Here is a 23,147-nt window from a genome sequence, read left to right as displayed (position 1 = left end):
GCATTTGTATCCTGGAACAATAAGCTGCCAGTCCTGAGCCACGTTCTGTAATTGCTATGATATCCTGGATCCATGTTCCTAACCATGCCCTGAGTTCATCTGCCTTCCCTGTTAGGCCCCTTCCATTGAAATAAATGCAGTTTAATTTATCAGACTTAGCTTGTTCTCTGCTTTGTCCCTGCCTCAACTGTACCAGTCTTAGATTGGTTTCTTTCCTCACTATCTCCCTGGGTCCCATCCCCTTTCCTTCCCCCCCACCCCCCACCCTACTATGTTAAAATCTTCCTGAGCAGCTCGAGAAAATCTCCCTGCCAGTATATTAGTCCCCTTCCAATTCAGGTGCAATTAGTCCTTCTTGTACAGGTCATTTCTACCCCAGAAGGAATTCCAACGATCTAAATAAAAATCCTTCTCCCATATACCAGCTCCTCAGCCATGCATTCACCTGCGGTATCCTCCTATTTCTACCCTCACTAGCTCGTAGCACTAGGAGTAATCCAGATATTACTATTCACAAGAACTTCCTTTTTAAATGCCTACCTCTCCAATCTCCTTTCAGAATTTCAACCTTTTCCCTTCCTATCTTGTCGGTTCCAATGTGTACAATGATCCCCTGCTGGCCCCTCTCTCCCGTGAGAGCATTCTGCACCCTCTTTGAGGCATCATTGATCCTGGCACCAGGGAAGCAATACACCATTCTGATTTTTCGCTGCTGGCCACAGAAACGTGTCTGTACCTCGGACTAGAAAGTCCTCTCACACAATTGATTGCTTGGAACCTGACATATCTCTCATTACATTAGAGCCAATCTTAACAACCAGAAACTTGGCTGTTCATACTACATTCCTCTGAGAATCCATCACCCCCTACATTTTCCAAAACAGCTGTTTGAAATAGGGACATCCTCAGAAGACTCCTGCAGTACCTGCCTACTTCTCTTACCTCTGCTGGAGTTAACCCATCTACGTGACTGTATATGCGACCTTTCTCCCTTCCTATATATAACTGCCTCCATCACATCCCCTTGCTCTTGTAAATTCCTCATTGCCTCTGACTGTCACTCCAATCGATCCATCCAATCTGATAGGATTCACACCCAATGGCATTTATTGCAGATATAATCCTCAGTAACACGTGAGCACTCCCTAAACTCCCACATCCGAGAAGAGGAGCATATCACTCTACTAAGGGCCATTTTTGCTTCTTCTAATCTCCAGACCGAGAAAACAGCACCGTCTTATTCTTCTACAAAACACTGCTCCAGGCTAACTTAATACTGATGGCTTATATTTTTAAGAGACATATCTCAATAAAACATATAATCAAGAAAGAACCCACTCTACTCACTACTGCTACAGCAAGGCCACACTTAAAAACTATTCACTTACCTGTTTCTGTGCTGTGATCTCTCTCAAACAGGTTCCTCCAAGATCAGTTGGAAATTTCACTGTTTGTTAATTTTCCTAGATGCACTCCAACGTCCAGTGATTCATAAATTCAACAGCAAAGACAGTAACTGTGCAGGTTCACTGCTGTGTCAGCAGTGTGGATTCCCTCAGCCTTTCCTCATATGACCTTCCCTCCATACTAGGCAACATCTTACTAAATCTCTTCACCCTTTCAAAAGCTTCCACATCCTTTCTATAATGCGGTGACCAGAACTGTATGCAATACCCCAAGTGCAGCCGCACCAGAGCTTTGTACAGCTGCAGCATGATCTTGTAGCTCCGAAACTCAACTCTCTTCCAGTAAAAACTAACACACCATGTGCCTCCTTAACAACCCTACCAACCTGGGTGGCAACTTTCAGGGATCTATACACATTGACACAGAGAGCTCTCTGCTCATCTACACTGCCAAGAATCTTAACATTTGCCCTGCACTCTTCATTCCTGTTGCTCCATCGAAAGTGAATCACCTCATACTTTTCTGCACTAAACTCCACTGGCACCTCTCAGCCCAGCTCTGAAGCTTATCTATGTCCTTCTGTAAGCTGCAACATATTTCCACACTATCCACAACTCCACCGACCTTAGTGTCATCCACAAATATACTAACCCATCCTTCTACGCCCTCATCCAGGTCATTTATAAAAATGCCAAACAGCAGTAACTCCAAAGCAGATCCTTGCAGTACACCACTAGCAACTGAATTTTAGGATGAACATTTCCCATCAACCACCACCCTCAGTCTTCTCCGGTACCTCTGATTATTTTTGCACAGTTTAACAATGAACCTTGTCATTTTAGTTTATGTAAGGCCTCAGAGCTGGATCCTGTTGTCATCTGAGATCCCACAATTACACAATGAGCAGGGGTCTCTGTCCATTTGAGCAGTAATAGGAGCCTTGACTAACTTTCCTCTCCTAGGTCTCCCAAGAACTAAAATAGAAAAGTGCAATTCTGAAGGACTGTCATACTGGACATGAAACTTCAACACATGCTATATAGATGCAATAGTCTTCTCCAGCACTTGTTATTTTTTTAAATTTCAGAAATCCAGTGTTACACCCAGACCTTGAGTAAGGGTTCCAATTTTGTTACTGTTCCAGGTGAGATACTCCACAGTTCCTGAGAAGAGGAGAACTGCATCCCTTTCTTTATTCACCCAGCCCCTTGGCTGATAGCAACAAAGATTAATCTACCTTTGCTTTCTCTCAGACCCAAATGAACTTATGCTTTAAAAGGAATCAATCTAAACAGGCTTTCTTGAGTTAACAAAGAGTGAATTTACCAATGACTACATGTGAAAAGTATGTGCAATGCAGAGCGTGCGCAGACCAAAGACAAGAGGTGATATAGAAAAGCCATCCTACATTTGCAAAAAAAATGAAGAGAGTCTTTGCAGAGAACCATAAAACAGTTATAGTAATTTGGTAAAACTGAATTTGAACATTGCGGATTAAAAGACATTTTGTCAAAGCGCTTCATCTTGCGCAGATTGGACAATTTGTAAGAAATATCAAAGTAAAGGAAAAATGTGTACCTGATGAGAGGTGAATGCTGATTGGTAAAAGTAATACCATAGAGAATATGCCAGTTAATGATGACTGACAGTTAACAAACAGGTTTAGTTTCAATTTTAATCTGTGCATTATCTATATGGTATAAATGCCTTCTCTTTATTTTGGTTTTTCTTGCAAACTATACTGATGACAGTAAGATGTTAAAAGTTCAACAAAATTCATATTTTTCAGTTACACAATATTTTGGTCACAACATCAGAGTGAAAGGTAGCTCAAGACAGTTACTAAAAGGGAAAGTCAATGCAAATGTGCAGGAGAGGGAATCAGCAGCAAGAATTCATGATGATAGTTGGACTAAATACAGTTAAGTTAACCGAAACCTTCAAGGGCATCAGTATTGGAAATCCATGACAGCACACCTTCCAGAACAAAGAAATCAACAAACAAATGTATCAAGTGGATATCTAAATTGCAGCATGCCACAAGCTGCTTTATAAATGGACAGGTGTCCATGGAGAGTACACGTGTAACAGGTACTTCTTTATAGGGCTGCTGTTTAAATGCTGGGTGTGCAACCAGGATATTTGAAGAGGTGGTGTGCTTCTATTTAAAAGGATGGACACGTGAAGGATAAGTGTATAAATAGAGGGTGTGCAGATGTTAAATGAGCAGTTGTGAAACAGGTTGATGGGGAGGCTATGGTGAAGTGGTCATGTCACTGGACTAGTAATCTAGACCTCGGGCAAGGTCTGGGGAATAAGCTCAAAACCTTATTATTACAAAAAGGTGAAATTTGAATTCAGAAAACTCTGGAATATAAAAAAAACAGCCTAGTGCTGTTGTGGTTCTAGTGGTTATAGCCGGAGGAAACATCACAGAAGCGCTTCACAGGAGGCTCCCAAGCACTGAGGATGTCACCTAGACAGGGGACGAAATGTCTGCAACACAAATTCCCAGCTCGGCGAACAGAACCACAACAACGAGCACCCAAGCTACAAATCTTTTCACAAACTTTGAATCGCCTAGTGCTGACTAGGATGTTGGTTATCAGAAATAAAAAAAAATCTTTACTCGTCTGACCTGCAGGTGACTTGAGGCCCACAGCAATGTGGTTGACTCTTAACTCTCCGCTGGGCAATTAGGGATGCCTACATCCCATAAATGAATTGGTACGTAACAAACCTAGTATTGTAAGAAAGATGAGTAACAGACAATTGTATACCAAACGGTCCAAAAATGCATGTAACTATGACTTAAATGACTGAAGCACTGTCTTAAAAGACAGGCTTCAACTGTGACAAAACAACTACTGGTCAGAGAAACCACTCATGCTACACAACTGACTGGTCTTAGCCCATTCTCATCCTGTTCTGGTGAAATCAGATGCAGCCACTGAAATAGTTATTTTTAAAACATCTTTAAAATTTAACTTCCTCTTTGAATTTGTGGTTAACTAAACTTAGCTGCATTCAAATATATGAAACTCTATTGACTGTGCTTTTATCACTCATTAACATTACTGTGAAACCTATTCAGAAATTCTTGTTGCTCCAAGTGGACATTGGTCCTAAGAATAAAAGGACTTAATTCAGGATAATTCCTCCTAATATAGGAGCTTCCTATTCAGGAAAAAGAAAATCACAAAACAGTTTTTTATTCTGATCCTGAAAGGCATGAGAATAGGACTGACTCAATTTGAGATTACTTATTCAGCTTTCATTGCTAAAAGCAGGAGCAATGGCATAAATAATAACCTGGAGTGATTTAATGGTACCAACTGGAGTCTCGGAAAGGATCATTTTTAATACACTATGAGACTTGGAGATTTGTGAAGTGAAATTGTTTGTTGTCGTTTTCTGGCTTGGTACCATAATTCTGGCAACAGATAGTAAACACTGGGCATCATCACCAACAGTAACAGTACAGTGCAGTATTTCCATTGCACTTCGACCTGCTTCCTTCTCAGTCTTCCAAGAGTCAGGACTCATTACTTTCACCCTGAAACACACTGCTTTGTTTACATATATCCATATTACATGGATTTCACATGAATGTAACCCAGGAAATTTCTCTCTGCATAGTATTAGTAGGTAGAATACTGTAAAAGTCAGAGAAATTTCTACAAACATTGATAAAAATAATCCCAAAAATGCTACTTTGAGAAAAAGAAACATTATTTTTATGTAACCTTTGTAAAGAGTGAAAATGCAGATTGCCAAGCCAGTTGAACACAGATAAAAGCTGACTTAAACCAATCTGTTATTAATATTTCAATTCTGTGGCTTGTTGTGAAAGCAATTAACAATAAATCTCTCAAAAGTCAACCAAAGCTGTCCTTCCCTTCCACGTCCTTAACCTGCACCTGACAATTTCCAACTGTGTTAACTCTGCTCCTGACACAGCACTGTAGTTCAACAATGCAGTTCATCCTTCAATGCAATTAGGAATGGGCAGAAAATGCGGGCCATTGACATTTACATCCCTTGAAATAACGAAAAACAGCTAATAGTCCGGAAGAAATATAGATTTTAACAGCAAAATTCTATTGTTAACATTCTTTACAGTACTAATTCCTGTTTGTAATGCTCAACTGGGATTAGAAAAATTAACTTCACACTCTCTATTGAAAAGGTTAGTATTCATCTATATATGCAAATAGTAGTTATATTTCTTGCAATCTGAATTGTTCTCTTTTCTGTGACTTAGTGTCTGCAACACTGTCAAGCCAAGAATTTCAAACTTATTTTTTTAAAAAAAATACTGGAGGGGAAAACCAAATTTCATCACAGCATGTCAGGACTCCATAGAACACTTTTGATTTTGTGATAAATAATTGCAGCAGACAGATTTTGGAGTCCTCCACACTGCCCAAGTAGGCTGCTCAACATCTTGTTTTGAAGACTTTCTAAAATAAAAGCCTCCAAACCATTCCACAGCAAAATAAACTGCCTTGGGATAAAACTCAAGATAAAAAAAGACCATTAAAGAGGTAGCATTCCTTTTAATGGACCAAATAGATTGTATTTCTAAGCTAACCATGAAGCCATCATATTATAGCTCAAAACACATTACACCCTTTACAAACAAAGGTCATTTAGTTTATTAAAACTTCACCCCAAAGTAATTGTACGAGGCTGACAAAACAATAGCTTGCTCCTTGTATTCTCATCACAGACGATTTTGGCTACATAAAAAAAGGTAAATGTAAAACTTTATGAAGGTTTGATTTCAAAACACATTTTAAATTAAACCTATGTTGGCAACTAAAGGGGATACAGATCTCTTTAAAAAGTCAACTAAGACATTGGCAAACCTGTTTATTTATTTCAAAGCCATTTAAACCCTATTCTGTCGCCTGTTGGAAAATGCAAACATTTTAAATGCAACATTTAAAATATTTTCAAGAGTGTTGATGAGAAAACCATTTCTGCATCTTTCAAAGTATTTTTCTCTCATGAATTACTAGTTTCCAAACAATAAATGTATAAACATCTTAATTCTAACCTGCTCCTCCAATATCACAGGAACAACCTGGATATCAAGTGCAAATTTCTTGCATCAATACAGCACAACCTTCTATAAATGTAACACCGAGAGAACAGAAATCAGTGTGTTGGTGATGAAAATACGCAGAAGCATTCAATTTATAAAAAATAACCAGTCATTTATCTCAGTGAAACAAAGAGGGATGATTTAGGGATATGACAAACCAAAGGAAAGAGACAGGACTTCACATTATCTCTAAAGTAAAAAATACAAGCTTCACAAGTGCCTCTGAAAACAGATGAAAGTTACAATTTTGAAGAATGGAAGAAATGTTTCCAAAAGACATATTCCTATGCATAAGAATTACAATCTATTTAACAAGTCCTATCTTTTTAGCCTCCGTTTCATATATTAATAACCTCCACATCTTCACTATGAAGACTTCTGCTTCTTCATCCAGTACCTGTAGGAAGAAATAATATTTAGCACAAGATAATGTAAAGTAGATTGACACTGAACATCAAGTTTGCTCTCTGAGCTGATGCTGACTCATCCTGTGTTCCATGACCAATCCCAACTCTCTGGCACTTTCTTGTAATTAGCTCATTGAAAGATTTAGATATTGAGTATTATGACATAGAACATAGCAGCACAGGAGAGGACAGGCTCTCGATGTTGTGCTGACCTCTGGAACCAATCTGAAGCCTATTTATCCTACACTATTCCATTTTCATGCATATGTTTATCCAATGATCATTTAAATGCTCTTAAAGTTGGCATGTCTACTACAGTTGCAGGCAGGGGGTTCCACACTCCTACTACTCGGAGTAAAGAAACTACCTCTGATATCTGTCCTATATCTATCGCCCCTCAATTTAAAGCTATGTCCACTCGTGCTAATCATCACCTTCCGAGGAAAAAGGCTTTCACTGTCCACCCTATCTAACCTCTGATTATCTTCTTTGCCTCAATTAAATCACCTCTCAACCTTCCCTCTACGTTCAGAGATATTTCAAATTACAGCTGTATCTAGTCCAGATTTACACATGGCCAGATCATAACAATGAGCAAGAATCCTGGCTGAAGTTAACAAGGGGTTCACTGCCACTGAAAAGACCACTCTTGCGATACTCGAATATCAACACATCAGAATTGTTTCTCAAACCATGTCTGGATGAGTTGCAACTCAAGTTGCTAATTGAAGTGGATAGGATATAGGAAAAGAGGGGGAATTTGTTTTAAAGTTTCCCTCTGCATATGACATGTTGATATACGTTTCATTAGCCAGGGATTGAGTTCAAAGCCTTATGATTGAGGTTAAGCTGCAGCTCTATAAAACCCTAGGTAGACCAAACTTGGAATACTGTGTTCAGTTCTGATCGTCTCGCTATAGGAAAGATGAGGAAGTTTTTGAGAGGGTGCAGAGTAGATTTACCAGGATGTTGCTTGAACTGGAGGGCATATCTTATGAAGAAAGGTTGAGGGAGCTAGGGCTTTTCTCACTGGAGAAAATGAGGATGAGGGGTGTACAAGATGTTGAGAGGCATAGATAGAGTGGGCAGCCAAGAGACGACTTCTCACGGCAGAAATGGCGACCATGAGGGGGTGCAATTTTAAGATAATTGGAGGAGGATTTAGGGTAGATTTCAGTGGTGGGTGCGTGAAATGCACCGTCAGCAGTGGTAGCAGAGCCATACACATTAGAGACATTTAAGCGACTCTTGGATAGGCACATGGAAGTTAGTACAATGAAGGATATTAGGTTAGACTGATCTTAGAGTAGGATAAAAGGCTGGCACAACATCAAGGGCTATACTGTTGTATGTTCTGGATTGTAACGGAAACGTCAAACGACTGCATTAGCTAAAGTAACATGCTTATTCAAGAAAGGGTTTAACGACTGTCCTTGTAACTACAGGCCCATTAGCCTAACATTATTGCAAGCAAAGTCTTTGAATCCATACCAAGGGAAAGAAAAATAAACATGAATAGCTTTTTGGAGCTGTTTGATTAATGAAGAACCGCCACAGATTTAATTGAAAAATGTAGTTACGTTTGTCAAGTATCAGGTTAAAAAAATCACACAACACCATGTTATAGTCTAACAGGTTTATTTGGAAGGAGCAGTGCTCCGAAAGCTAGTGCTTCCAAATAAACCTGTTGGGCTATAACCTGGTGTTCTGTGATTTTTAACTTTGTACACGCCAGTCCAACACTGGCACCTCCAAGTTAAGTATCAGAGTAGACTGAATAAGGGAATGCAATGGAACACATACACGACTGATTTACAAAATGAAGGCATTTGAAATTGGAGGGTATGTCACAATCAGATAAAGAAAATGATTTAAGAAAGTAGGTAGCAAGTTGTGGTGGTTGGTTGTATCACCAACTGGTGGATTGGAGTCAGTTGCGTTCCCCTAGCGTTACCACTCCATCAATGATTTTTTTTTTGCAACTTGGACCTTAAAGTAAATTTGATGCAATCAAATGTATATAGGTTAGCAGAATGGGCAGACAAGTGACAGTTCTCAACACTGAGAAGGGTGGCAGGATATATTCAGAAAGCAATCACTCAAGTATTTGGGATCTTGGGCTTAAATAGAGCCATAGAGTGCAAAAACAGTGATGTTAAGCTGTGGTTAGGCCACAACTAAAGTATTCCATTTAAATTTGTCTCGCCACAGTTCAGACAAGATGTGAAGGTCCTAAAGAGCGTACAGAGGAGATATACCAGAATCATTCCAGGTGTGCATTCAGTCAGGTTAGCTTGGAAAGGGTGCAGCTGTTTCACTTGACACAAAGATTTAATAGAACCAAAGTGCGTAATACCAGCTTCAGTAAGGCAGACAAGAAAAAATTAATTAGCAGCTAGCTGTACTAGAATTAAGGATATACTTTTCAGATTTCGGGCAAGACTTGACCTAGTCAATGAAGGTGGAGAATGCAAAAGACAAGACTTTGAAAGGATATGGGATAGTCACTTGAAGGAAATAACCTTGCATGTAGGTGTGGGGGTCAGGATGGAGCGAGACTGATTGGATTGCCTTGTGGAGAACTGTTATGGACACAATGAACCAAATGGCCTCTTTCAGTGTCTGAAGTAACTCTGACTCTCAGGGGCGGCACGGTGGCTCAGTGGTTAACATTGTTGCCCTCACAGCACCAGGGACCCACGTTCGATTCCTGCCTCGGCAACTGTCTGCGCGGAGTTTGGCACATTGCCCCCGTGCTCGGGTTTCCTCCAACAGTCCAAACATGTGCAGGTCAAGTGAATTGCAATGCTAAATTGCCCATAGTGTTATCTGCATTAGTCAGAGGGAAATGGATCTGCATGGGTTACTCTTTGGAGGGTCGGTGTGGACTTATTGGGTCAAAGGGCCTGTTTCCACACCGTAGGGAATCTAATCTAATCTAACAACTCCATGACCTTACATTCCAATCATGCCTGGTAACAAACTTTCTTATTTCCATACTGCATTTATTACTAATGAAGAAAACATTTGACATGCAAATAGAAGTTGGGAATAAAATTCTTAGCGTGCCCAAGTTCTAATAGGCCTAAGCAAAAATGCAGGGATCTTGAGTGATCATCACAGGTGCCCTGCCAAACTTTGTCTCTGCCAAAGTTCAGCCAAGTCAAATGGCTGAATCGCCTTCTTACTCAATGATCAGAAACCAGGGTGCAACTGAGAAAAACAATAAACATGGAATAGAAAACAACCTAGCAATGCAGAATAACTCTACCAGTGATCAAAATGCTAGCATCAAATATCATTTCAGGAAGAAAGGAAAAAAGCCAAAGGTGAGGTTGCACTCTGAATAAGGGACAAGATCAGTACATTAATAACATGAGATCTTACATTGAAGGATCAAGACATAGCTGGAGCTAAGCTGCAGCAACAGACTGCAAGCATTAATGGAGCTTTTGTATATTACCAAAAAGTAGCAAAATGGGGAAACCTAATCAACACTAATACTGTGGAGTACAATATGCATTTCTCAAGCTATGTTGAAGAAACAACTAGGGATGAGGTTATTTTAGATTTAGTACTAAACAACGAGAAAGGGCTAAAACCTTGCTGCAAAGGAAGCCTTTGAAAATGGAGACTACAATACCTAGAGTACTACGTGCAGTTTTGGTCTCCTAGTCGGAGGAAAGACATTCCTGCTATTGAGGGAGTCCAGTGAAGTTTCACCAGATTGATTCTTAGGATGGCAGGACTGATGTATGAAGAAAGACTGGATTCGACTGGGCTTGCACCCACTGGAATTTAGACCAATGAGGGAGGAATCACTTGGAACATAGAAAATTCTGATGGACAGGCTAGATGTAAAAAGAATGCTCCCGATGTCGAGGAAGTCCAGAACTAGGAGTTAGAGTCGAAGAATAGGAAGTAAATCATTCAGGACTCAGAGGAGGAAGAATTTCTTTACTCCGTTGTAAACCTGTGGCACCCTCTACCACAGAAAGCTGTCAGGGCCAGTTTAGATTAGATTAGATTACTTACAGTGTGGAAACAGGCCCTTCGGCCCAACAAGCCCACATCGCCCCGCTGAAGCGCAACCCACCCATACCCCTACATTTACCCCTTACCTAACACTAGAGGCCATTTAGGATGGCCAATTCACCTAACCTGCACATTTTTGGACTGTGGGAGGAAACCCACATAGACACAGGGAGAACGTGCAAACTCCACACAGACAGTCACCTGAGGCGGGAATTGAACCCAGGTCTCTGGCGCTGTGAGGCAGCAATGCTAACTGCTGTGCCACCGTGCCGCCCATGATATATTTAAGATATATGTTAGATATATTTAAGAGGAAGTTGGATGTCACCCTTAAAGAGGTCAAGAGGTTCAGAGAGAAAATGAGAATAGGATACTGAGATTGCATGATCAGCCATGATGGTGCAGACTTGAAGGGCCAAATGGCCTACTCCTGCATATATTTTCTATGTTTCTATGAATTTTACATGAAATTTGACGATGACATACTTCATTCTGAAACTAGCATCTTAAATCTGAGCAAAGGACACTATGCAAATTAGGAACCAGTTGACTATGGTGGCTTGAGAAAATACATAAAGGTTTGACAATAGACAGGCAATGACAAATATTTAAAACTCTAACAATTATACACTCCTTGAGGGCACAAAAAGCCAAGGGAAAGGTGAATCAACTATGACTAAAAAACAAGGGCTAGACTGCATTGCTTAGAAGGATGTGAGAAAACTGAGCCTGAGCAATTAAGGACCCAGAAAAGGATGACAAAGAAACTGCTAGAAAGAGATCATAAGAATGCTAGCTAGTGAGAATCAAAGGTTGCTTGTAAAAGTTTTTTCACGTGTTAATAAGGGCAAATGTGAACCTGTTACTGCCAGACACAGTGCAGAACAGGGAAACAGCACATAAACTAAGCAAATACATTCAATCTATTTTCACTGAAGATGATACAGAAAATTGCCAAGAAATATGAGCTAACCAAGGAATTTGTAAAGTGGACAGCATGGTGCTGGAAAAGCATAGCCGGTCAGACAGCATTCAAGGAACAGGAGAATCGAAGTTTCGGGCAAATGTGCCCTTCCTGAAGGGCTTTTGCCCGAAACGTTGATTCTCCTGCTCCTCGGATGCTGCCTGACCTGCTGTGCTTTATCAGCACCATTCTCTTGACTGTAATCTCCAGCATCTACATTCCTGACTTTCACCTAAGGAACTTGTGAAGGTGAGTAAAAAAGTGCTTGTAAAGCCAATTGGATTGAAGGGCTCACAGAATTCTGAAGCAGGTGGCTAGAGATAGTTGATTGGTGTTTATTTCTCTCACACACCAGCAACCTTGCTCGCTCTCAAACCTGCACCAGTGCCCCTGCTTGCAACACACACACACACACAGTCTTCTCATCCTCATCCTGACTCAAGACTTCCTTTTCTCATTCTGCCCTGAAAACAATCCACGAGTGTCTTTGCCACCAGCGTCACCACTCACTGTGCAAGCCTTCTTGTTACCACAATGCTGAACAAGCCTAGAGTTGATGGCGTGATAAATCATTTCAACAGGTGCAGACAGATCGAGACAACAACAATCACCATCTGGTCGTGATCTGAAACAATGCCTTAAATGGGAGAAGTAGCAATAACTTGCCATGGCAATAGCACTCTTAAAAATGGCCCAATCCTGCAGGGCAAATAGAATGTCACTGGGTTGCTTCGTTCAACTGACAAAGCCACAATGGGCAATATGATCACCACTTGTTTCCATGAAAGGCGCATACGGATTTGGGAAGTAACCCATTCAAGGGTTTGACAGGACAAACAGGATTGGAATGCGACTGAGAGATTAGGGTGGAATACTTGAGCAAATTAAGTTTTTAAAAAACAGGGTAGACAGTAACTTTGGATAGAATATCAGCTAGCACCTGGTCAGAGGAGGAATTCTGCAAGCCAGTCAGTCAGTCATTCAAGTGACAATGCAGTGAAGGAAGAGCAAGCAGGAAAGCATAACTTGGAAGGGGAAAAGGAAGACCCGAAATAGTTAAGAGCCACATTAAGGGGGAAGGCTATTCCATCTTCAGAAAACTCAAATCAGAGACCATTAAAACGATGGTAAGTTGGAATTTTGCTTCTGGGAATATTTGTCGAAGAAATAGTACAAATGAGTGGAATATAGATTCTCAGAAAAAAAACAATAGAGAAAAATAGCTTACCATGGCTACATCATCTAAAATGCTCTGTGGTGAACTGTGTGCCATGACCTGTGAAAATACATCAGTTCAGTCATAAGAGATCAAGCTAAATTCAATTCAAATTTTTAACAATATATTTCTGGAAAACACATTCACTGTTTAGTTAATATTCCAAGGACTCATACTGCCAACAGTTTTCACTGCAGCCTGGATGCAGAATTCATAAAATCAGGCAAAATGTGCATGCTGATAAGGTTTCAGAATTCCTTTTCACTGTAGCTATCAGACTTTTCCTATACAAATTCTTTGCTTCTGTTTTTTTTAAAAACTTACTTGCCCTCCAATTTCCATACTCAGTCATAGAACATAGAAAAATACAGAGCAGTACAGACCCTTTGGCCCTCGATGTTGCGCCGATCAAAGCCCACCTAACCTACACTAGCCCACTATCCTCCATATACCTATCCAATGCCCGTTTAAATGCCCATAAAGAGGGAGAGTCCACCACTGCTACTGGCAGGGCATTCCATGAACTCACGACTCGCTGAGTAAAGAATCTACCCCTAACATCTGTCCTATACCTACCACCCCTTAATTTAAAGCTATGCCCCCTCGTAATAGCTGACTCCATACGCGGAAAAAGGTTCTCATGGCCAACCCTATCTAAACCCCTACTCATCTTGTACACCTCTATCAAGTCACCCATAAACCTTTTCTCCAATGAAAACAGCCCCAAGTGCCTCAGCCTTTCCTCATACAATCTTCCTACCATACCAGGCAACATCCTGGTAAACCTCCTCTGCACCCTCTCCAGTGCCTCCACATCCTTCCTATAGTATGGCGACCAAAACTGCACACAATACTCCAGATGCTGCCGCACCAGAGTCTTATACAACTGCAACAGTCTAGTTCTTAATTCTAATATCAAGCTGATATCTGAGATTCATACCATTTGGTTGCTTTAATGTTCTCTCTTACCATCCAGAGAACTTTGTTTACCACGCCATCCCCCCAATAAAATCTTTGAGACTACAGCTTACTGTCATTAAACTCTTTCCTCATTGAAGATATCCGATTGTTCAGTTTCAGATTTGCTGACCAAACTTTGAATCCAAATCCTGGGATAGACTCCATTGAAGTTGGCCCTCCGCAATTAAGTATTTCATACTTATAAAGCTAACAAACACTGATACAATGATCATTTTTGCCTAAGTGTCTGTCCACTGACACATTGATCTGCCTCATTCTGTAGAAGCAAATGTATCCTCCTCTTTGGGATAGGATAATACAGATCAGTCATTTTTCCTGTGAAATTCCTCATTATAACTATTCCATAATTTTTGTACTGCTCCACAATTTCCTTGTAATCTGCACCTCTGCATCCTCCCACTAGTGGAGATCTGCAGGATACACTATTCTGGTATATTTCTTAATTCTGATTCAATATCTTCTGTCTGCAGCCCCTCAAGGGCATCTCTCTCTCTAGAGCTGTAACGTTATCCATAGTACTGTGCCTCCTCCACTCCATCTTTCCTAAACACCTTCCATATATTTAATCACAGGCCCCTGCCTGTATTGAGACAGGTCTGCATCATCACTGCAAACATCCTATGCCCATGTGGTAATCTGTACCTGCAGTCTTACTTACCAAGCATTGTGTCTTTATATACATATATTGCAAATCCAACTTCGATCTCATTGAATTTGTTCCTACTCTAACCTCAGTAAATACCTATTTTCTCTTCTATGCTGTTAGTTTCTTTCAATCCTTTGCTACCCTGGTTCTGTCCTCCAATTGCTACATTCCGGTCCTCTCTATTTCCACCAATCTTCCCCCGGTTACTTAAAATAATTCCCCAACACTAACAAAGTTCTACTAAAGCTGAAATGCTGTGAGACCCACTTTCCCCAGAACAAGTCCCAATGTTAGTGAGTTTTGAGAAGTTTTGTACCTCAGGTTGAGGTTCGGGATGTACCAGCGAGCAAACTTACACACAAGTCCCAACGTTCCAGGAATCTAAGGCTCTCCCTCCTAAACTAATTACATCCATCATGCATTTATAAGTTGCCTTCCTATAACTTCACATACTAATACATGAAATCAGAGATAAGCTTGAAAGCTCCTTCCATTCAGTTGATTTCCTAACCAGATCAATAACTTGTCTGCAAATCAGAGCTTCAATGTGAGCTAACAGTTTCATAAGAATATCAAATGCCCTCTAGAGGCCCATTCAACTAATCTACTTAGACATTCACCCGTCCACTATTCTTGGCACCCATTCAGAACTTTCAGCCAATTTAATCAGGTACATAACTAATAAGGACTGGCTTTAATTTACACAAACATATTTGTTAAAAATCTTGAAATCACCAACCTTTGAACAAACAAAGTCAACTAGTGTTGCTTCTTCTTCACCAATGTATTCTATTATTTTTTTATTGATCCATGGTCTAATGCGTCGGTCCATTAAGTTCTGTGGTAAAAAAAACAACCCAAATAGTACTATTCAATGGCAATCCAGAATCAGTACAATTGCAATCAACATTAAACAGTACATCCAGATACAATCGAGTGCTGAAGTGTACCCACAACTCTATTAAGCAGTGAGTTTATTTTGAGAACGAGTGAGTGTTAAGGAGTTACCAGTAACATTAACTGCTGCAGTTTAATTTCCTGCAGTTACTTAATATAACTGCAGGGTTTATGAAGCCAACACAACCACTAACAAAACTGATTTTACTTCAGAATAAATAATCAACAGGACAGGCCTCCTGAACAATATGATTTTCAATAAAAAGTTAGTTGTCTTTGACTGATGTGGACACAGTTGGTCAAAAGAACCTTCTCCCGTGTTGCAGATCTCTATGACTCTAAGAATCAGCTGGGCAGAACTATATAAAACGCACAGCAACAGGCCAAAAAAGCAGAGCACCCAGATGTGTTCAGCATTAACTCCTCTCACCTAACTCATCTTAACCTCCTATTCCCTTTTCCACCAAAGAAATGGTTGCCCTAAAATGAAACTGATGAATCAAAACAAGAAAGTGGAGAAATTCAGGACTAGCATAACCTGTGACGAAAGAAACAGGATTAACGTTTTGAGTCCAATGAATCTTCTTCAGAACTGGACTTGAAATATTAGCTCCTTCAGCAATTTTTGTTTCAGATTCCCAACATTGCAGTTTTGTTTCATTTTACTGATTCAATTATGTTTGCCACAGTTCAGTTTCTCCTGGATTCTTCATTGAATTTATGAGATAACATACCTTCAGCTCCACTTCTCTTCCCCCTCTGATACAAGTGTTATCAGACCAACTTGCACCACAGATTGAGGTGTAGTTTTCTCAAGTGAAACGCTGGGAAAATCAGAGCCATCTGTACTTCAGGCCCTACCATATACTCCAGATGCTCACCAGTGTTTCCACCGTTTCTCACCAGCCATTGTTTCAGGTTGGAATAGATTTAAGGATCGGCGACTTTGGTGTCCTAATGAACACCAGATTGCAAGGATCACCCACTCACCCCTCCATCACAACCTCCGCTGAAATCCATTTTCCAGTGTGACAGCTGTTTCTCTGCCATCTCACATTATGAGAAACCGCTATAGAAATCGCACTGTAGAAGACTGCGCTATGGAAAATCCGCTATACCCGTTCAGCAGAAAGTTTGCATTATGCAAACACTGCCTAAGCCAATTTGTACATTGTAGAAGAACTACCTGCACGTCACTGTCTTCGGGTTGGACTATCCCAATGCTCAACTTGTTGAGTTTTCGTCTTTCACAAACTGCATGCCAGCAAAAATGTTGTGCCTGTACGCAAGTCCCAGCGATCACTTCTGTGATAACTGGCATACACAGCTTCCACTTGCCCAATTCCTAAAGTATCTAGTTCTTTTTTTTGTGTATGTTTAATACTCTTCAAGCCCTTATGCTCTCATTCCTGCTTACTTCTCTTGCCCCTCAACTGCCCAAGAGCTCTGTACCACTAATACGAACAGACCACAATCAGGAGTCATGCCCCATGATATCAAAGTCCCAGGTTCTGCTCCTGATAAATTGTTGCCTCTTCAACTTCCTCACCTGCTTAAAAAACTTTTAATCATCACTCCAATATTAACTTTTATTTTTGCCCAATTTGACTTCAAAGAGCCACCTCAAAATGTCCAGTTGAATATTCTAGAAGATATTTGACTGAAAATGTAGTTTAGCTTATTTAATACTCATTCAGTTTCAAGCCGGGAAGCTTCATTTTAACTCAGTGCAATCAGTGCACAAATCTTTTTAAAAAGTTCCAGGACGCAGATCCACATTTTCACTCAGCAGTTAAATTAGCCAAGACCTGCATGCCAGGTTTTGTTGATACGCCTCCATTAGTTTCTGAAATATATTGTTATCAGACAGTTGCGGAAGTAATAAAAGCCACACTAACAGCCAGAGGTGGAAACCTTAAATCAATATACTTCTACCCAAACAAGAGATACAATGCTAGTCGGAATCCCACTACTGCCACCTCAGCAGGGATAAGCTACTCAGACAGGCCAAGGCTGCATTTTGGAATTTTCTGTCAGTATGGATAAATTCATCAAGCTAAGCATTCCCAGGTAATACGGTAAACTGGCTGAGCAGAAATTCAGTTTTGGAGCCATGGTTTCCAATTCAACAACCTTCCAATAAGATACCTGACTCATTTGTTCACGTTCAAGATCTCAACCTGATTCATTGACTTATTATTTACATAACAGTGGGTTTGTTCCTTTCATAGATCATAGAATCCCTACACAGTGGAAACAAGCCCTTCTGTCCAACATGTCCACACCGACCCTCCAAAAGAGTAACCCACCCAGATCTATTCCCCTGTCCTGTTACTCTAATTTACCCCTGACTAATGCACTTAACCTACATATCCCTGAACACAATGGGCAATTTAGCGTGGCCAGTGCACCTAAGCTGTACATTTTTGGATTGTGGGAGGAAACCGGAGTGCACGGAGGAAACCCACGCAGACACAGAGATTGTGCAAACTCCACACAGTCACCCAAGGCTGGAATCGAACCTGGGTCACTGGCACGGAGGCAGCAGTGCTAATCACTGAGCTACCCTGTCACCCAAGAATTCCTTTAATCGGTCTGGCAGAAAGAGCAGGCATTAAATGAACAAGGACTCTACTTATACATCAATGACAAAACAGTGCAATGTACATTTCTCCTGACAAGCAACCCCAGTATGCTGGAAAATAGACAGGTTACTAAAATGCATATCAGCTACAAGCCTTCACAAAAAAAAACAGAAGTTTACCGTGTCCACAATCGACCAGTCAAGAGGATACGCAAAGAGCTCTGGTTTAGCTGTTGGGATTTTCTCAATCAGATTTTTTATATGTTTCCGTTTTTCTTCTGTATTTACATTTCCTTTAGAAGCACCTTTCTCATCCTCTGAATAATCCAATGGGACAAGTTTCCGCTTACGAGGAACTTCATCACTGTCTTCATCATCAAACTTATTGAAAACACTATCTACTGGAAGTTTCTTTCTTTTGACTGAAATTGTCTGACTTGGACTACTGGAGCCACCTGAGCAGAAAATTGGAAAGAAGTTTCAGTTTCACACATCAATTTACTGCTGACCGGGATCATATGAAGGATCATATTTACCATTAATCAAAGACTGAGTGTCAAATTGTGTGTTGAACATTAATTAGTCTGCCAACTGCTTGGTGACCTGTAACTTGTGTGCACACCTTCCTGCTCATCAAGCTTTCGGATACCTGAAAATTAAACAGTTTTTACTCTAAAGGTTTGGAGTCAGCCATCACGTCCTCATTCCTCAGCATAAGCATAATGCAATGCTAAGTCTCCTCCACACTTGGACTGTATCTGAGCAGGATCTTCGGTGCACACATTCTTATGTATCATAACAAACATTGTTGTAGCCTTTTTAGCTAACAAAGTGAGCTCATGGCCAACAGTAACCATCCAAAAGATTGCCATCTCGTTTGCTTGTGCTCAAGTCAAATTTGGGTTGCGACAGTGAAAAAAAGTGCATGTTGCTAAACATGTTTTGAATGAGAATGTCAATTTCATGACAAAGTAACCCATTACCAACAGCATTAGTTCTATAGTGTTAATTTATAACGCCTAACCTAATTTGAGACTCAGGCCTATTTTAGGCCGCTGCTCCTCTTGCTGTTGGTCTGGAGAGTTCTCATGTGGAATGATAATGCCACAGGGAGACTCGTCTGCTGGTGTATTGGGTGTAGCATTACCACTTGCTGATGAAACAGAAGGGACAGAACAAATTGGACGCAACGTGGGCTTAAGGCAGGGTTTCTGTTCTGGCTCTTCCTCCTCCTCTTCTCGTCGTTCCTCTTTCTCCGGCTTCTCCTCCTCCTCCTCCTCCTCTTCTGATTCTGGCTCCTGCTTGATTGGTTGCTGCCGCCGCCGTTCTGCTTCCTGCTCCATCTATTCACAACAAGATAATAACATGAAACAAGACTGAGTTATTGGCCAGTAAGCCAATCGCCCTCTTCCCTACCAACTAAAAAAAAAGTCAGGAAATGAGAAACTAAGAAAAATCACATTCACCAGCAATGTGGCACTGAATAAACTGCTGGAGATGCGAAGGGAATGGATCCTGACAAACTTCATTCTAGCATGTTACTAGATGTGGCTAGTGATATACATTGATTTTAACACTCCCAAATTCCCTTGATTTTGGGAAGGTAACACTAGATTGGAAGATAGCATATGCTGACTTCTCCAAGGCAACATATTTAAAAAAAAAGTCACAATATTGCTCACAATATTCTAAATGCGCTCTGACGACATCCCAATATACAGCCTCAGCAGTATGCTTGCCCACATACTCAAGCCCTCTTGAAATAATGCTAACATTGCATTTGCCTTCCTAACTACCAACTGTACCTGTATGTCCACATTAAAAAAAATCTTCAACTTCAGATTTCCAAGTCCCTTTGTGTTTCAGATTTCTAAAGCCTTCCACCATTAAGAAAATAGTCTACGCTTCTATTCTTTCTACTGAAGTGCATAGCCTCTCACTTTCCCATGTGGCAACCCTTCTACCACTTAAAAATCTGCCTTTCAGGGAGGAGAGCGCGGCGTGCTGTAGAGATCAGTGCTTGTACCTCAACTTTTAATGTAACTTATGGTAACCAAATTTGATGTCATTACGAAAGTACTGGAATGGAAAGTTCAGGAAAAAAGACAAGTTATGAGTGGGTAAAGGTGGCAAATAAGAGTATAATAACGATAAAATGTAAAATTGCCCATATTGGCAGGAAGAATAGTATCTAAATGGTGAGAGATTGCAAGCTAAAATTTTTAGAGGAACCTGCGTATTCTCTTGCATAAAGCCAAAAAGATTAGCATGCACATACAGCAAGCAATTAGCAAAACTAATGAAATGAAACAATTTGACAGTGAAATAGAGTACAGAAGTGAAGAGATTATGCTTCAGTTATACTACACAGAGACCACAACAAGAGCATTGGTCTCCTTATTTAAAGGACCTGCAAGTGAGTTGAAGATAGTTCAGAGAAGATTTATGGGACAAATACTTGGAAACAGCAGGTTGGATTAGAAAGGCTATGCTTGTAACTGTTAGAGTTGACTAAATGCTGACTTGATTGAAGCATACAACATCCTGAGGGACCTTCACAGAACACATGTGATGATGTTCTGGGAGAATCTAGAACTAGAGGCTGTTGTTTTAAAATCAGTGGCTACCCAGTTAAAACAAATTAAAAGAATTCTCCATCTCAGAAGGTCATAAGTCTTGGAATTTTTCCTGAGAAGTGGTGGAAGTAAAGTTCGCAATAAAAAAAGAAAGAGGCAAACAGATTCGTTAACCAAAAGGGCGAAAGATTATCCAGGAGAGGCAGGAACGTGGATTTCAAGGTTATAATCAGATTAGCCATGACCTCGTTCAATGGTGGAGCAAGCGTGAGGGAGTGAATGGCATATACTTTCTTTGTGTGCTTTCAAATCAATATTCCAAACAATGCAAGACTACTAGAGATTTACTGTTTTACACCTTCATTAAAATGACATGTCCGCAGTCATGTGCAATTATTACTGACAATTACACTTCAAGAATATACGAGATCAAGCAGTGACTGATATGCAATGACCTACCCTCTGAAGCTCTGCATCTGGGTCAGGATGCCCTTCTGCCAGCAAACGCTGCCGAATCTCCTCGTGCTCCTCCTTCTCTCGTTTGCGGTCCCTTTCGTCAGCTTCTATTTCTTTTTCTCGATCTCTCAGACGCTTCTGCAAAGCGCTCCCTCTAAAGTTAAACAAGAAGATCATTTCATAGAACACAGGCATATGACAATAAACTGTAAACAGGTATTGCAGAAAGACCTCAAATTACCTGTAATACTTTGGATCATCTCTGTCATCATCATAATCTTCCAAAAACTCTTTCAGTCTTTTTGCTTCTTTTGCCTATGCAGTGAAAGTCAATTATTAGCAAGACTTTTATGGTTCTTAATGTTTAACAAGTAAAATCGAACCTCTAACTTTAAAAACAGTGTTATTTCCTTCCTCCATTCCAGCACTGCACTTCAGTATTATGAACAACAGCACTCTGACAGTCTGGTCCCTCGTCTGCAGTACTTGCATCGGAGTCAAAAAGTGTGGTGCTGGAAAAGCACACTAGTCAGGCAACATCCAAGCAGCAGGAGAGTTCATCGGGTAGAGCTTTTGCTCGAAATGTTGACTCTCCTGCTCCTTGGATACTGCCTGACCAGCTGCTTTTTGAGCACCACATTTTTTGACTCTCATCTCCAGCATCTGCAGTCCTCAATTTCTCCTAGTGCTAGCATCGGAAGCCAGTAGAAGACAGAAGCCATAGAAGAATGCCTGAGATTGATCTCTCCTAGCCTTTCAGTCTCACTATCTCCAACTCAGCATGATGGCTGAGCAAAGGGACCGCCTTGAGGAATGCATTAATCACTATCACTGCTGGGTGAGTAAGCTCAACACAAAAGTGAAATCAAAAACTTCCTTTCTACAGTTAAAAATCAACACAAGGTAATAGTCCAACAGGTTTATTTTGAAGCGCTGCTTCTTCATCAGGTGGTTGTGGAGCAGAATCATACGACCCAATTTATAGCAACAGGATTGCAGTGCCATTGAAATGAAATGTGAAACAAATTTAGGTGGTCTTTCATCTTTTACAGTGATCATGTTAGTTTTGGTTTCTTTGTACGTAAATCTCAGAACTTTTTAAAAGTTACATTCTCAAGGTAGCTTTTAACAATAGGCGCCATCTCAGCTCAGATAACCGATTGAAGGTGAGAAGTTAATGTTAGGTCAGACTGATTCAGTGTGACTTACAGAATTTTACATGGATTTATACAGTTTTGGAGCAAAATAAAATGTAATTCTGCAAGTACAAATTCACCTCACAAACATACACGCATGCATGCATGCAGGGGAGACCAAGTGTGTGCATGTGCAGGGGTGAGTGTCTGTGAGAGGGTGAGTGTGTGTGAGGGGGCGTACGTGTGAGCGTATGAGAGAAAGGTTGTGTATGAGGGAGGGTAATGTGGATGTGTAGGAGTGTGTGCACGCACGTGGCCACACACAGGCTTGTGTGAGAGAGCGTATAGTGCAGTGGGGTCACCTGTAGTGAACCTGACATGAACCCAAGGCCCCAGTTGAGGCCATCCCCACAGGTATCAAACTTGGCTATCAGCCTCTGCTCGACCACTGTGTTGTTGCCTATCCCAAAGTCCACCTTGGAGGATGGTCAATCAGAGGTCAGAGGCTGAATGTTCCGGATTGCTGATGTGTTCCCCAACTGGGAGGCGTGGGGAAGGTGCACCTCACTCCACCGCAAACCCACGGATAACCTCACAATGCTATGCTTCTCTAGTTTCCACCCTAAACATATTAAAACAGCCATTCCCTACAAACAAGTGCTACGTATACACAGGATCTGGTCAGATGAGGAAAAATGCGATGGACACTTGGAAGTAGTCAAGGATGCCCTC

At 40.8% G+C, this 23,147-nt stretch overlaps 1 protein-coding gene across 4 annotated transcripts in view; it reads right to left on the bottom strand.

Annotated features, from left to right (window-relative positions):
- Nucleotides 1–6,041: 6,041 nt before the first annotated feature.
- The window catches only part of LOC140476621 (RNA-binding protein 25-like), a 93,423-nt gene continuing 76,317 nt past the window's right edge, over nucleotides 6,042–23,147 (bottom strand). For all 4 annotated transcript variants that reach the window (XM_072569507.1, XM_072569505.1, XM_072569506.1 and 1 more), the window contains exons 13-19: nucleotides 21,521–21,594; nucleotides 21,283–21,433; nucleotides 19,272–19,590; nucleotides 18,428–18,702; nucleotides 15,506–15,604; nucleotides 13,152–13,199; nucleotides 6,042–6,914 (exon numbers count right to left, since the gene is read on the bottom strand). In XM_072569507.1, coding sequence (XP_072425608.1) covers nucleotides 6,822–6,914; nucleotides 13,152–13,199; nucleotides 15,506–15,604; nucleotides 18,428–18,702; nucleotides 19,272–19,590; nucleotides 21,283–21,433; nucleotides 21,521–21,594 — 1,059 coding nt within the window. In that variant the 3' untranslated portion in view covers nucleotides 6,042–6,821. The remainder of the gene's footprint in view (nucleotides 6,915–13,151; nucleotides 13,200–15,505; nucleotides 15,605–18,427; nucleotides 18,703–19,271; nucleotides 19,591–21,282; nucleotides 21,434–21,520; nucleotides 21,595–23,147) is intronic.

Source organism: Chiloscyllium punctatum, chromosome 4 (assembly GCF_047496795.1).
Source record: "Chiloscyllium punctatum isolate Juve2018m chromosome 4, sChiPun1.3, whole genome shotgun sequence".
NCBI classification, from domain to species: domain Eukaryota; kingdom Metazoa; phylum Chordata; class Chondrichthyes; order Orectolobiformes; family Hemiscylliidae; genus Chiloscyllium; species Chiloscyllium punctatum.
Note: the sequence above shows the minus strand (reverse complement) of the source record. Positions and strands in the feature narration are given on the sequence as shown.